This window comes from Borostomias antarcticus (genome assembly GCF_949987555.1).
Source record: "Borostomias antarcticus genome assembly, chromosome: 1".
Lineage (NCBI taxonomy): Eukaryota > Metazoa > Chordata > Actinopteri > Stomiiformes > Stomiidae > Borostomias > Borostomias antarcticus.
In genome coordinates, this window is record NC_140234.1 from 40652064 (window position 1) to 40669050 (window position 16987).

The following is a 16987-nucleotide window of genomic DNA, read 5'->3' on the forward strand; positions in this document are numbered from 1 at the left end:
TTGAAGACCTTCGTTGTTTTGGCCCTTCTTAGGCACTCCGGCAGGGTGTTCCAGAGGTTGGGGGCATAGAAACTAAAAGCTGCCTCTCCGTGTTTCTTGGTCCTGGCTTTTGGAACTGTTAAGAGTTCAGTACCTGAGGATCTGAGTGGTCTGTTGGGCATGTACCTAACAAGCATGTCTGAAATGTATTCTGGTGCGTGACTGTGGAGAGATTTATAGACTAGTAATAGTATTTTAAAGTCTATTCTAGAGTTGACAGGTAACCAGTGTAGTGATTTTAAGACTGGTGTGATGTGTGCCTGTAATGGAATTACTAATCTAGTAAAAAGGATTTACCAAGATTCGCTCAAAAGGTTAAGTCTGGTTTATTGTGAAAACATACGAGCGCAAGGACTTCCTGAACAACGCAACAAGAGTGGTTTATCCAGCGAAGTGCCGGCCCTGGGCTTTGCTGCGCCTTATATTCAAGCAAAACACAGGTACGGTGCCTCCAGGATGTGATTGGCTACTCCATTGTACGTCATAGTAAGGTGACGGATATCAAACAGTTGTCGAGGGATGAAAAGAAAAGCGCGGTACACTTTGAATATAGACAAAGGAACAAAAGGTCTGAGCCAGGACGGGAAGTGTGAGTCCCTTCCTGTCTTGGTGAGGAGGAAGACAATCTTAAAAGAGAAGTGAGGAAGACAGAGGTTTAGGAGGTGTTTGGAATTACAAAAGAGAGAGAGGAACAAAGGTTTAAGGTGTTTGGATGTAAATTCTATAACAATCCCCCATTTGTGCCTGAACAAGGTACACAAAAATAAAATATAAAATCCAAACACAAAGTGTAAACATTCAGCTATGCTATACATGTGGAAAGGAAGTAATCTCTCCACTAGGTGGAGCAAAAAATATTATTTAAAATTTATTTATTTATTTATTTAAAAATATTTAACAAAAAAAATAGATTATTTTCTTTCCACGTGCAAAATCACGCACCAAAACCCCTTGTTTCAGAAATATGACAGGAAACAAGGTAAAAAAGATGACATGATTATATACTATTTATAGTCTAAAAGTGGACAACCATTCACCAAAAACCTTGATTTAAAGTTTGAAACAAGGTAAAAAAGATGAATGGTTACCAGTGTAAGAAGGGCAAAAAACCTCTTGGTCAAATTTAGAGGAAAAACCCAAACTTATTTATCAACTCATGTTTCAACCATTGTAACTCTTGTAAACAAATATGCTATTTTTTCAAGACAATTTCAAAGTTCATTCACTCTTGTTGTGAATAATCGCAGGTAATTTCTTCTGGATCATAGCTTCCATGTTTGCGTCTCTGAATGTTCAATGTAGGTTCCAGTGTGTGCGGTTAGAGGTGCAGTCATTGCTGTTGAGCTTGTCCACGTTGTCATAACAACAACCACGAGAAGGAGGTGACCGGCAAGGTCAGTCTCCGATTGCTCATCAGAGGAGAGGACAGTGTGGCGGTGACCGGCAAGGTCACTCTCCGATTGCTCATCAGAGGAGAGGACAGTGTGGCGGTGACCGCTTTGCCCTTGAGATCTCTGGTTCGGCTGCATGGACCGTCCTCTCAGCTACTTTTGACAGCTATTCCACACTGGCCAGAATGCCATGGTCCTGATTGTTCCATCTTTGACGGGTAGGTTCACCCCGCTACATCTGTTTGACGGGTAGGTTCACCCCACTACATCTGTTTGAGGGGTAGGTTCACCCCGCTACATCTACTTCTCTTCCATGTTTTCTGGCCTGTTCTCAGGCTGCTCATCTGCTCCTTGGTTTGGGACGCAACGGCGTCGAAGTTCTCTCAGCTACTCTGGCAGCCGTCTGCGTGGTGAGTTGAATCTGGTACGGCCCCAGGTCGCGGATCAGGACCCAACGGCCTGGTTGGAGATGATAAGAAGAAGCCCTCTCTGGCGTCCGGAATGGTCGCCTTCCTTAGTTGGGACTTCATACGGGGAGCAGGTCGGCAATGTCTTTGAGAGACATGGGAGGAGAGACCTGTGAATCTACAGATGAGAGAGACAGCAGAGACAAAACAGAAGAGCAAATGGAGAGTCCTCTGGTCTGGTCTGGTCTCCCTGTTCCCCTCTTTGAGTCCTCTGGTTTGGTCTGGTCTCCCTGTTCCTCTCTTTGGTCAGGAACGGTTATCAGCAGTCTGTTGAAGATACTCAGAAACATCGTTAAGTGCAAGCCACATTCTATCATCCCTTCTTCCTGGCAGGAGATGATCCTGCTTTGGGGAAAAATGGTGTTAGTCAGTCAGGTAAACTTAAACAGGGTGTCTGTTCAAGTGTCGTTAGAGCCAGTCGGGCTCGTCAGTCTATGTAGTTTGTCAGTGGGGACCTAGCTTTTGTCCATTTAGCGAATCGGACAGTAGTAGGGATCTAGGCTCTGCAGTAGCCTACAGTGACATCAGGGGCAGTGTAAGAATTACTTTAACACGCCCAGTCCCCAGTCAGATCAAGGCAATTGGATTTTGCTCTTAGAATTTCTCTCGCGATTTTATGAAATAAAAATAAAAAGATTCTCGTCTCAACAAAACAACACCCCCTAAGGGTGAAAACGAAAAATTCCCTGAAGTCAGGATAAAACAGATGGGGGAAAAATGCATCACTCAAATAAAATAACACTAAAATGAACTCGCTTCATTTACAATTAACAAAACATCAATTATCTATCAATCAATCAATCAATCAAAGCTTTATTTGTATAGCTAATTATTAAATATTGTATATCTAAAACTTCCCTCTTCTGCATTTGAGGACAGAGTATTGGGCACGCTTTGGACAAAATGGTCTCTTCCCTATGTCATACTTATCTGTCGTTCACGGTGAGTCGGTGACATGGCCCATCTGTAGGGAAACAGGCCGGTAACCTCCATCTCCACCTCCGGTCCTGTGCCCGTCTCCTGGTTCGGCATTCACCCATCACTCCCGGAATGACAGTTGTCTGTAAAAACACTCAGAAAAACACTCAGACCCGATGAATGTGCCTCAAACTATAAACATGAGATATTTAACATAACCATTTAAAAATATATAATTGGGTTAGGAGATGCTGCATGCAGATTAAGACACTGACAAACATTATTTATCCTCCCACCATCATGCACAAACCTTACGTCCTCAGCTACATCTGTCTTCTCCTGTTTATTTACCTTAAAAAAATGGCTCTATCTTGGCTAGTTAAAATCTCCCTTGTGGGTTGTTCAAGGGAACTCCAGCAGGTGGCGCTCGACCCCAAATCTGAGGCTCTTCCTTTTCATTCAGCTTGCGGTAACTGTGACACCGTTCAATCCAGTGGCCATACTGACCACAATGGAAGCATGAATCGTCTCTATCTTCACTTCGATTATACCTTTTTCCTCGCCTAACCCTACCAGAACGCTTCCTATTGTTTCTCTGTCGCCACTGTGGTCGTTGTTGGTTCCACCTCGCACCAGCAGTTTGATTGTCCAGCTGTCGTAACTGAGCAGCTTGCAATCTGGCTGCACCTAGCTTCATTTCTTTCAACTCCCTCTTTTCAATGTGATCACGAAGACGCTCCGCATAGCGGAAATGGTCAACAACTTCTTCGAGAGAAGTCGATTCCCAGGTGTGGCACATCAACCTAACTTGGTCGGACAAAGAGGAGAGAGAGTTATTCATCAATTGTTGTTTCAAAATCTTTTTATAATCGGCGTTCGCTTTGTCCATGCCACTGTGTGCGGCGAAAACTGATTCTAGCCGTTCCCAAAATTTCTCGAACTGTTCATCGGAATTTTGTTTGCAATATGTGATACGGTCCCAATCCATCTTTTTAGGGAATCGAGTTTTGATTCTGTTCAACAGCGCAGCGTTTTGGCCATTAAAATCGGCATGAGATAAAGGCAACGCAATGTCAAACGGATCTTTCACATCCCCCCATTTTAACCCAAGGCATTGTCTCATGATCATGGCGATTTCCTCTGCGTGAGGCTCATACATTCGAACTAAACTGTTAAAAAGATTTTCAAACTCGTCAATGTCTGGTCGGATCGGGCAAGGTTTTAGCTACATCACTCAGTTCATCAGAGCGCCACGGTCTATAAACCATAATCTCTGGAGTCCAGGCCGCGTAACCAGCTGCATCATTTATTTGTGAAGGCCGAGGAAAAGGATTTGGGCAGCGTATCAGTGGGGCTTGTATTTGCAGTCCCTCCAGACTATCTCTAGCCATTTGCAGTTGTTCCAAATTAAACTTAGCCTCAGATATAGCTCTAGCCAATTCTTCCTTCCTGATCTGTTCTTGTTCGGTGTAATACCTCGTAGAAAGGGGCGCGCTTAACTCGTATTGTAGAGGGGAGAGAGAAGGGACGTGGCTAATAATGGCGGGAGCATGAAAAGGGGGAAGAACAGCCTGATTGGGTGGTGTGAGCACGGGGCAACGAGTCGAGGGGGACAGATCTAATTTTAAATCAGAGTTATTCTGCTGGGGAAATGGCGGAGAGACCGTCTGCTGAACCTCCTTATCTTTCCTTCCTGACCTAAAAAACCCCTGTCGTGCTACTCTCTCCCAAATCTTAAAAGCAGACCAGTCTATAGAATTAACAGGCTTTTCCCTTAACCTAGACATCTCAAACACCTCTAGCTGAGCCCGAATCTTAGCAAATTTAACACCAAGTGTCGGATGGGGATGTAAGAAATCGAAAATGCTCTAGCACATAACGAAATCTGCCAACAAACGCTCGCAGAATAATGCTTCAGCGCACGATATCAAGCGGCAAGCTAGCAGTAGAATCCCTATTGAACACGACGCAGCCTAAAACCCCAAAACAGCAATGAAAGGAAACCTTATAGTTAACTCACGGCGGGAAAGAATACAATTTCGAAAGAAACAAAGACACATTAAACCGCAAATTAACTCACCCAGCAACTGGTCCTTTGTTGTCCCTCTGGCTTGGGCGGGATCACCGGGAGAGCGGAGTAGTAGTTGTTGTTTCCTTTGTCTCCCAGACAACCAGCTAGCCTACTGGAAATCTAGCAGTTACGATTTAACAGTGTACAAAATGTGAACAATACCTACCTGGATAATAGGCGCGCTTAACAAACAATACAAGGCAAGAGCCGAAGCTCAAAAATGCCATCAAAAATCCCACTGAGCCGGCGAAATAGCGCTAGACAAACACAAAGACAACACAACCCCGTTCGGGGACAAAAACAGGCACTCCGGAGATTAGCTGGTAATCGCACTCACTGCGAATTTCAACCCATTTGGAAATCGCACTCACTGCGAACTTCAACCCTGTGGGAATCGCACTATCTGCGAACTTCAACAATTTGGAAATCGCACTCACTGCGAACTTCAACAGGTTCCCTTCTGTGCTAATTCTGGAACATCGAACTAAAGCAACCCAAAACGTTATCCTAGAAGTGCACTCTCACTTCTTAACTACAGCCGAGCCGACAAACAATCTAAACTGTAGTCTACATCAACTGTAAGGGAGCGAGTCCCAAAACCAAAATTACACCTCTTCTGAAGAGAACCCCGGTAGCCTAAACAAGGACGAAGTCAGAGAACAATGCAATATCACCAATCCTAAACTGCCACTGTTAAAAACAACGCCTTATCGCCACCACCTTCCCCGGGGAGTTTGCTTTCAACAATACGCCAGACCCACAACACAATCCGAAACGAAAACAAGGCAAATACAACTCAAAACCATAAGAGGGTTCGTTGAAACGTACCTGTGATTTCAAGAAGCCAGTGGAAGAACTGAGGAAATAATCTCAGCGTGCGCTCTGGCGCAAGAGAGAAGATTGACTTTCCGAGCCCACTATAATGGACCGACACGTCTGTCGACCAATTCATCCACTGGAATCCCGAAGCAATCTGAGATAGTTCTCCCTTTTCGCCATTTCCGTCGCCAAATTGTAATGGAATTACTAATCTAGTAAAAAGGATTTACCAAGATTCGCTCAAAAGGTTAAGTCTGGTTTATTGTGAAAACATACGAGCGCAAGGACTTCCTGAACAACGCAACAAGAGTGGTTTATCCAGCGAAGTGCCGGCCCTGGGCTTTGCTGCGCCTTATATTCAAGCAAAACACAGGTACGGTGCCTCCAGGATGTGATTGGCTACTCCATTGTACGTCATAGTAAGGTGACGGATATCAAACAGTGGTCGAGGGATGAAAAGAAAAGCGCGGTACACTTTGAATATGTGACCGCCGCTGGTGATTTGGTCCTCAACTAGGCATTTTCATTTTTCAGTTTTTTACAGATTATGAAAGTGCAGATTGTAAGCTTTCAAATGAGGTCTCATACATTGAAATCTGAACATATTTGAAGAAGATATGCTTATTTGAATGCTAGTACTGCCAAATCAACTTAGCTGAGAAATCGCCCTCCAAAGTTCTCCAACATTTCACACCTCTGACTGCCAGGTAATGGGCGTGAACAATAGCCTGGTAACCCCTCCCCCAGCCACTCCCCCACTGGACGATCTGTCATTATCTGTCAGAGTGGCTGTCAACTTGGGGTATTACCTGAGAGTGGGGTGCTCTCTCACTGATTACCCCACACTCTTTGAGTCAGTATTAATCTTGTGTTGTGAATGCAGTTAAGAACAATATAAGATGAAGTTCAAATTTAACATTCTTTATTGTCAAATACATGATATACATTACAAGCATAAGTAGTAAAGTGTACAAAAAAAGGCAACAGTCTAAGTGTTAAAGTGTACAGTCAGTTGTATAGACGAGGTGCATAGTGTTCATTGTGATCAAGTGCACAACAAAGTAATAAGGTGCATAGTGTTCAATGTGATCAAGTGCACAACAAAGTAATAACAAGGTGCATAGTGTTCATTGTGATCAAGTGCACAGCAAAGTAATAACAAGGTGCATAGTGTTCATTGTGATCAAGTGTACAACAAAGTAATAACAGTCCCCAGCTCAATACTCAAGGTAATAACAGTACTCGGCTCAGTATTCAATATTCGAACAATGCAGTCTGTGCAAGTGTGCGCAAGTCTGTGCAAGAGAACACGCAATGCTTCAGTATACAAACAGGAAAAGGCTGTGGCCTTTCTCCTGCAGTGCTGTCCATCCTGATGATCTGCAGTGAATCTACAAGCGGACAGTCTTGTTCTGAGCTGCTGTGGAGTTTGGCGGGGGACATGTGATGTCTCGTCCCTCATCAGAACAGAACTCTCTGATCTTGTTAAAGAGATATGTCTGTCTGGCCATGTCCAGTCCGGGTGGGGCTTGCACAGGAAGACCTTCTCTGGGGGGCAGGACATCAGGCTTGCGCAGCAGCTGAAACTCAACTGCTGGTGCATCACGGTGTTCTCTGGCCACAACCATGCCAGGTCTCTCTGCATCAAAACTGCAATAGAATAGAAGGAAGAAAGTACATTAAACTATTGCCCACAGTACTGGCACTCCATATACATAAAATAGTACCAGAAAGTGTTGATTAAATAGACTAGCTAATGCATGATAATTACCTGAAGTGCTGGTAACTCGAAATCTGTGGGAGTGCCCGGAAGTAGGGTTTCAGATGCTCTTGCCAGTTGTAGCATTCAACAAGCACGGTGCCGTCTTCCAGTCCAACAAGCTGGGGGATGTTGACGTGCTTCACAGGAGAGCTGTCCCTGACGACTCAAGCAATGGCAGACAGAGTGTCCACTCTGGTCTTCCTGAAGCTCTGCTTGACCAGGCCGAAGCACCAGTCAGGGCCAAACTTGGTGTGGCCTGCAATCAGGAAGTGGACGTCCAGCTGCAGGTGAAGCTTGTGCATGGTCCGCCAAGCACAGTACCACAGCACAAAATTGTTCTTGTTTTGTCCACGGCAGTTGTCGCAATGAAGGTCCACATGTGTTTCTCCAACTCCATAGTTGTTGAAGAAATGATGCACGTAGTTGATGACTGCATTGCTGCCCTTGCTTGAGGCCATCCCTTCGTCGATCAGGTAGTTCACTTGCTTCGGTATTCCCTCACAGCAGACACCAAAAATGCCACACTTACGAGGAGTCAAGAAGTACATGGGTCCTGGCTGAAAAGGGTCAGAAGGGAAGTGAACCTAAGAGACAAAGGAAAAAATAGGAAGAAAAGGAAAAGATGAGATGCATTGAAAATCAAAAACACACATGTAACCCTAACCATACCACATCACATCACAACACACTCATCATAGGATGAACGTATTCTCACCTGTTGTGCAAAATCAAAGCTGTAGTGCATAGTGATCTTCTTGCTGCCTGGTGTGGAGGGGCCAAGGGAGAGCTGCAAATCCTCACAGGTCTTGGCACATGCAGCTTTCATGTCATTGTAGAGTGACCGCTCCTGTAGAACAAGGTTGAGATGCTGCTCCTGCTTCTTCAGCTTGGCTGATTTCACGTTGTCAGGCAGGTTGGCACTTCGGTAAACTTGATAGTTGTTGCTCTGACACAGCCAGCAGAGATCTGTCCGGGGTTTGGTGCTTGCTATGTGAGGGAGCAATGACTTCCACAGCCGTCTGAAGGTGTCCAGAGCCACAACACGGTGTTCTGAAAATAAATAATATTTTATTTGTATGATATTATTGAATTAAATATGTATGTTTTTAACAATAGGATGTCAAAGTATGTATGTATCCAACTTTTACATACCAAGCTTTTCCACAGCATCTTTGTAGAGCCGCCACACTGTAGCTTTGGAGACATTGGATGGCAGCAACTTTGCAGTTAAATCCCTGTGACCAGGGTGTCTGCCAGGCAAGACAATGGCATGGTCTTCAGCGTAGTTGCCGATGAACGTCACAACTCGTTCGATGTCCTCTTTCTTAAGGAAGTAGCGGTTTGTACGTGGACCCTTCTTCCTTTCTCGCACTTGTCCACCATTCTCCTGGTAGTCTTGGGCTATGGCCTGGAGCTTGTTCTTGCTCATGCTGTAACCAAAACAAAAAACAAGGTGTCAGACTAACATACCTCTCATGCTCTCTCATTCTGTTTCTCTCTGTAATAGCTACCTAGCTAGCTAGATATTAGCTGCCTCGCTGGGTAGTTTAGGAACACGGGGCTAGCTCAGCTAACTAGCATGTTAGCTAACGTTAGCTAGCTAGATATTAGCTGCCTCGCTGGGTAGTTTAGGAACACGGGGCTAGCTCAGCTAACTAGCATGTTAGCTAACGTTAGCTAGCTAGATATTAGCTGCCTCGCTGGGTAGTTTAGGAACACGGGGCTAGCTCAGCTAACTAGCATGTTAGCTAACGTTAGCTAGCTAGATATTAGCTGCCTCGCTGGGTAGTTTAGGAACACGGGGCTAGCTCAGCTAACTAGCATGTTAGCTAACGTTAGCTAGCTAGATATTAGCTGCCTCGCTGGGTAGTTTAGGAACACGGGGCTAGCTCAGCTAACTAGCATGTTAGCTAACGTTAGCTAGCTAGATATTAGCTGGGTAGTTTAGGAACACGGGGCTAGCTCAGCTAACTAGCATGCTAGCTAACGTTAGCTAGCTAGATATTAGCTGCCTCGCTGGGTAGTTTAGGAACACGGGGCTAGCTCAGCTAACTAGCATGTTAGCTAACGTTAGCTAGCTAGATATTAGCTGCCTCGCTGGGTAGTTTAGGAACGAAGGGACAGCTCAGCTAACTAGCATGTTAGCTAACGTTAGCTAGCTAGCCTTTGTTAGTTAGTGCTAGATTTGTTATGCTAGCTAGACTCAGTCACTTGTTTAGAAATGAGCTACTGCTAAACGACTAACGTAAATGTAAACAGCACAGGTAGTATAAAGATAGCTTACCCTATAGAAAAGCAGAAAGCTTGGCGGCAGACAACCGTCGTGTGAATCTGGTACGTCGTTCGCCGCAACTTTCGCTTGGTAGCAACTTGCTTTGTTGAAACAGTCAGCTCTGTATCACAGTTCAACACGTACAAAACTGCGTGTACGAACGAGTCCTGCTCTCCTGGAGTTCTAGCTGCCATGTTCAGTCTCGACCGGTAAACCAATTCAGGGTTCACTTTGCGAAGGCAAGAGGTAGGAGCCACAGCAGAATTCTCCTTTCGTCTCACTTGGCACTTGCAATCAAAGTTTTTGATCCTGTCCATTTCTTCTGTTTCACAGTCGATGTTCACGGTAACAATATCGATTGCTCGTAAAACTCTTTCCATGTCCTGGATGCCATCCCCCTCTTCTCCATCTTCGTCGACTTCCAGCTCGAGATCAGAAGCATTGTCCTCTTCTTCACTACCACATTCCGAGTTTGTACCATCGTCAACATCCATGTAGTCCTTTAGGTACGAATCCATAAGTTCTCCATTGTCGAATCGTCGAGCGGCGTTGAGCAGATCTTTGTTCAGAGCTTTCGCAAAAGCAGTAGCATCCATGGTTAAACGTGGAACTGAATGTAAACAAACACCACGTGCAGTTCTTATGGGCAGGGTGGGGGGCGGAGAACCCGGAAGCAATAGCCAATGAAAACAAATCATGCTAATCGATCTGCCCGCCCCCAAGCCCGGCTCGAAATCAGCTAAAAACGAGCTTAGTTTGCAGACTAATTAAACGTATTTCGTGAACCTAAAACTGTTGTCTGTTATAGTAAGTAGGTTCTTCACAACTTCAACTTTGGTAATACACCAAAAAACAAAAAACGAAAAAAAACGTTTTTTTAGTTATTTTGCCCTCTAGCGCATTTCGGGGTTTGCCGAGTTGCGGACCAAATCACCAGCCGCTGTCACATATAGACAAAGGAACAAAAGGCCTGAGCCAGGACGGGAAGTGTGAGTCCCTTCCTGTCTTGGTGAGGAGGAAGACAATCTTAAAAGAGAAGTGAGGAAGACAGAGGTTTAGGAGGTGTTTGGAATTACAAAAGAGAGAGAGGAACAAAGGTTTAAGGTGTTTGGATGTAAATTCTATAACATGCCCTCTGTCTAGTCTTAGTGAGGACTCGTGCTGCAGCATTCTGTATCATTTGTAGTTTAGAGATTGCTTTCTTTGGTAGGCCTGATAGTAGAGCATTGCAGTAGTCCAGCCTGCTTGTGATGAAAGCATGCATTATTCTTTCGGTGTCAGCCTGAGAGAGAAACTGTTGCACCTTGGCAATGTTCCTTAAGTGGTAAAAAAATGTCCTTGTAATATTCTTGATGTGGTTTTCGAAATTAAGGTCTGAGTCAAGTATGACACCTAGGTTTTTAGCCTGGCATTTAGTGTCAATTTCCAGAGTTTTTAAATGTGCAGATAGTTTCTCTCTTTCAGCTTTTTCTCCAATGATCAGTACTTCTGTTTTGTCCTGGTTTAGTTGGAGGAAATTATGTGACATCCATACATGTATATCCATAATACACTTGACAAGGCAGTCAACCAAGCTGTAGTTACTGGGTGTTACAGAAATATAGAGTTGGGTATCATCTGTGTAGCTATGGTAGCTAATGTTGTGCCTCCTAATCACACTGCCACATCCACAATATACAGTACACACATCCACAATATACAGTACACACATCCACAATATACACACATCCACAATATACACACATCCACAATATATACACATCCACAATATACACACATCCACAATATACACACATCCACAATATACACACATCCACATACCACGGCCATATGAATACTGAGCTACATATATCTCCCTCCTATGTACACACACGCACACACACACCTCACACACACACACACACACACACCTCACACACACTCACACACACGCACACACACACAAAGTCTCACATACACACACCCACATACACACAGTGTTCTGTGTTCCTATTGAAACCACAAGGAAGGCCAAGGTCCACTGATAGCTGCTGATGTGATAAAGACATAATCACCACAGTGTGTGTGTGTGTGAGAGTGTGTGTGTGTGGATAGTGTGTGTATGTGTGTGTGAGTGTGTGAGTGTGTGTGTGTGTGTGTTTGTGTGTGTGTGCGTGTGTGCGTGAGTGTGTGAGTGAGTGTGTGTGTGTGTGTGTGTGTGCGTGTGCGTGCGTGAGTGAGTGAGTGTGTGTGTGTGTGTGTGTGTGTGTGTGTGTGTGTGTGTGTGTGTGAGGCCAAGTATGTGACAGCAGTTTGAGATAAATAGATCTCATATAAGGGAGAATGTTTAGCCAGCCGTTCATTATTGAAAAATAAGAGCTTGACAGTGCGTTCGGTTTTCTAACACAGTTATTATCACTCACACTCTTATTTTTCAATAATAACCAGCTGGCCATTATAATCCCAGTTACCAACAACATTAGGTTGATACAGAGGCAAGATATTGATTAGAATATATTTTATGTTTATATTGTTTTTGGAAAAAATACAGCAATGGTAGACTTCAGCTACGCTAAGCACCCTCAACACTGCTGCTTGGCTCCGTATCAACATCACAACATTAAACGGCCTTTAGCTACGTTGTTACTGGTTCAAATTAAACTGCTAATTTCCATTGAAAATGAAATGTAAGACTAAATGTGAGGTTTGGGCCGGGAAGTTGACTGAACTGATCTGGCTTAGTAGTCTCTCTTGATTGGAAAGCATAATAAAGATAACATATCTGATTCATATGCGCTTGAAGTTTAGAATAGCAATGTAGCAGTGTCCTCTATGGTAGTAAGCCAACTAGGCCTACACTTGTTCTTTTGCCAGCAAATGAGCTTGACGCTAGCTAGATAGCAGCGGTTAATATTGCTCCATTGCCCCTAATGTCGGTCAGTTGAACTGACTGTAGAATGTGTCAGATTCAAGTATTTCAACAATCAGATTTGAGTATTTCAGAGAGCCTTCATAAGATGGTGAACACACCGTCCTACTGTGGATGTACAGTCATGCCTGTTGTTGCTGTCTGCTGTTGTCTTGTTGTCTGTTAATGACTGTTGTTGTTGTCTGCTGTTGTCTTGTTGTCTGTTAATGACTGTTGTTGTTGTTGTTGTTGTTGTCTGCTGTTGTCTTGTTGTCTGTTAATGACTGTTGTTGTCTGTTGTTGCCTTGTTGTCTGTTGTTGTCTGGTTGTCTGTTGTTGTCTTGTTGTCTATGATTGTCTGGTTGTCTGTTGTGGTCTGGTTGTCTGTTGTTGTCTGGCTGTCTGTTGTCTTGTTGTCTGTTGTTGTCTTGTTATCTGGTTGTCTGTTGTTGTCTTGTTGTCTGTTGTTGTCTGGTTGTCTGTTGTTGTCTGGCTGTCTGTTGTTGTCTTGTTGTCTGTTGTTGTCTGGTTGTTGTTGTCTGATTGTCTGTTGTTGTCTGGTTGTCTGTTGTTGTCTTGTTGTCTGTTGTTGTCTGGTTGTCTGTTATTGTCTGGTTGTTGTTGTTGTTGTTGTCGTGTCCGTCCCTCCCAGGTGTTCAACACGTCTCTGGAGGAGCCGGTTCCTGAGGGCTATGAAGAAGTGTCTGACATCGTCCCACCATACAGCGCCTTCTCAGCACAGGGACAACCACAGGTACACACCCAGACACACACACACACACACACACACACACACACACACATTACATTTACATCACATTACAGTAATTTAGCTGATGCTTTTATCCAAAGCGACTAACAATAATTGCATTTAACGTAGGAAAGGTCAATGTACTACTACTTGCCAGAACTCAAGTGCATCTTCTTTCTAAAACAAGTGACTAAGAGCATAATCTAGTGCTGAAGACAAGGTGCAAGAATAGCAATCTAAAGTGCTTAAGAGGGAGGATCGTGGTAGTACTTCTTGAAGAGATGAGTTTTGAGTCTGTGGTGAAAGATGGGCAGTGACTCTGCCGTCCTGACATCAGTGGGCAGTTCGTTCCACCACTGCGGGGCCAGGACAGAGAAGAGCCCTGACCGTGTCGATCGACCACAGGGGCCTCGAAGTGACAGGGCAACAAGTCGCTCTGAGGTAGCAGAGTGTAGCGGTTGGGAAGGGGTGTAGGGTTTGACCATGGCCTGGAGGTACGAGGGGGCTGTTCCTTTCAAAGCCCTGTAGGTTAGCGCCAGAGTTTTAAACTGGATGCAAGCCGCTACAGGGAGCCAGTGTAGGGAACGGAGAAGGGAAGTTATGTGGGAGAACTTGGGGTGGTTGAACACCAGGCGAGCAGCAGCTTTCTGAACAAGTTCCAGGGGTTTAATGGCTGACGCCGGGGTCCCAGCAAGGCAAAGCAAGTTTATTTGTAAAGCACATTTCAGCAACAAGGCAATTCAAAGTGCTTTACATGAGACATTAAAAGCATCAAGACAAAGTGCAACCCATAAAAGGTCATATAAAACAAAGTGAGAAAAATCAGAACATTTAAAACAAAATGCAGGAAAAATAAAATACAGGAATAAAAGTTACAGTGCAGTGTATGAATAAATAATTATTAGATTTAATAAAAACCAGCAGCAAAAAGAAAAGTCTTCAGTCTTGATTTAAAAGAACTGAGAGTTGCAGCAGACATGCAGTTTTCTGGAAGTTTGTTCCAGATATGTGGAGCATAAAAACTGAACACTGCTTCTCCATGTTGTGTTTGAACTCTGGGGACAAAAAGCAGACCTGTGCCAGATGACCTGAGGGAGGTAGTTGCAGTAGTCCAGGCGGGAGATGACCAGGGCCTGGATGAGCACCTGCGCTGTTTCATCAGTGAGGAAAGGGCCAATCCTCCTGATGTTGTAGAGCAGGAATCTGCAGGAGTGTGTGACAGATGTGATATTTGCCGAGAACAACAGTTGTTCGTCCAGGGTCACACCCAGATTCCTTGCAGTCTGAATTGCGAGCGAATGTCAGAACCTAGAGATGTAGTGTAGAGGGAAAAAAGGAGAGGACACAGGACAGACCCTTGTGGAACCCCCATTTGCACACACACGCACACACACACACACACACACACACTAACAGTCTGTGTGTACCCCAGGGTGATCTGGTGTATGTGAACTATGGTCGTACTGAAGATTTCTCCCAGCTGGACAGAGAGATGGGCGTGAACGTGAGCGGGAGGATCGTCATCGCCAGATATGGGAAGATCTTCCGCGGGAACAAGGTAGACTAAGCTCCTCCCACTAGAGGCCGTGCTGACATCATCTCCCCACAGTCAGTCATCAGCCCAGTGTATCATTGTTGAGTTACATCAGTGTTGTATTAACAAGTTGTAACATAGTAATTACTTTGTATATTATTGATGTAAACCGGGCTCTGTTCTGGTCTGGTAATGTTGCGATGAGGGGGATAAAGTAATTCATATTATCTGACTCTAACACACATAGTATATAAACCTAACCTGTGTCCTATTAGACACACTCAGACATGCCTTAGACGTCAGTGTGTAATCGGCTGTGCCGTGTCATGTGGTCAGCGCTCTGGCCGGTCTGTGTGAGTGGAAATCAGTACATAACAGTCTGTGTGAGTAGCCTGTTCTTAAAGCAGCTGCTCATCCAGAGCAATTATGTTTTACAGAGCGAAAACCAGTGGCCCTTTAATAACAGTTCCTGACTGTACTGTAGGTACTAGGGAGCTAACCTGCTGGGTGATACAGTAGCTGCAGCTTAGTAGACCAACCAAAATAAGGACTAAGAATAGAGATAAGGATCTGTGTGTAGGTTAACAACACCCAGGATGAGACAGTGACATGAGAAGGATCAGGTACTTGGAACAGGATGCAGGCTAATAGATGCAGGTTAATACTGCAGATCTATCAGCCAAATAGTCAAATGAAGCAGTGATTCAATCAATGTATTCTTTACAAAACATACTTCCAGAAATGATGAATACGACGTCCTGTAGTAATAAGACGTATTGTAGAAATGGTCATGGTAAATGGACTGCACTTAAATAGCGTTTTTATCCAAAGCGCTTTACAATGGCCTCTCATTTACCCATTCACTCACACATTCACTCACACATTCACACACCAATGCAAGAACCAGCCTGCTCATTAGGAGCAATTTGGGGTTCAGTGTCTTTGCCCAAGGACACATCGACATGTGTAGAGCGGAGGAGCTGGGATTGGAACCGCTGACCCTATGATCTTTGGACGACCTGCTCTACCTACTGGCTATGTGCTTACTCACACAGGAGCCCATTCCCACGGAAACCTCCTAAACTGTTCCTGGTCCTAAACCAACCCCAACATGGCTATGTGCCTAATGCACAGGGGCTTCAGACTCAGGGTCATGTTCATGTTTCTTTCATTGTTTGTAAGGGAAAAACTACCCACAATGTAATGTAATTGTCAATGAGAAAAATCAACAGAAGATTGCCACCATGTGGTGGGCTCTGGTACTAGTGTAACTGACTGTTAGGGCGGGCCTGAGTAACAGACTAACTGACTGACTGACTGACTGACTGACTGACTGACTGACTGACTGACTGACTCACAGCTGTGAACCAGCAGACAGACCAGCTGTGAACCAGCAGACAGACCAGCTGTGAACCACCAGACCAGCTGTGAACCACCAGACCAGCTGTGGATCACCAGACCAGCTGTGAACCAGCAGATAGACCAGCTGTGAACCAGCAGATAGACCAGCTGTGAACCAGCAGACAGACCAGCTGAGAACCACCAGACAGACCAAATTCTGGAGCAGATCAGAATCATGGGGTGGGTCCACGGCCAGCCATTCACCTCCATTCATTTTTTGGACTTGAGGGGAAAAAATCCCCCCATTAATTGTCAATGGGGGGGATTGAATCGGCCATATGTCAATAAGGGAAGGTCACAGAGGCACAGGGTTTGAACTGGCTCTCGACCTATCGAATGCAGCGATACCACACATGTCCTTCTCACAGGCAGTCTGTGCTCTCCGAGCGCCATTTCTAGTTCCTGTGTTTATTGTTCAACACGTTGTTTGAATGGAGTGCGTGTGATGTGGCTCCGCCCCCTGGCCAGGTGAAGAACGCGGTTCTGGCCGGCGCCCGTGGCGTCATCCTGTTCTCCGACCCGGCCGACTACTGCGCTCCAGGAGTGGAGGTACGAGGAACCACAGCCACCACACACACCTTTCACCACACACACCTTTCATCACACACACCTGTCACACTCACCACACACACCTGTCACCACACACACCTTTCACCACACACACCTTTCCCCACA

General features: G+C 44.9%; 1 protein-coding gene across 1 annotated transcript in view; it reads left to right on the forward strand.

Annotated features, from left to right (window-relative positions):
* Nucleotides 1–16987, forward strand: part of LOC311310118 (glutamate carboxypeptidase 2-like) — a gene marked incomplete at its 3' end in the record, with an annotated part of 35567 nt that overhangs the window by 6692 nt on the left and 11888 nt on the right. Inside the window, exons 4-6 of the mRNA XM_084439533.1 lie at nucleotides 13279–13380; nucleotides 14810–14935; nucleotides 16781–16861. Coding sequence (XP_084295659.1) covers nucleotides 13279–13380; nucleotides 14810–14935; nucleotides 16781–16861 — 309 coding nt within the window. The remainder of the gene's footprint in view (nucleotides 1–13278; nucleotides 13381–14809; nucleotides 14936–16780; nucleotides 16862–16987) is intronic.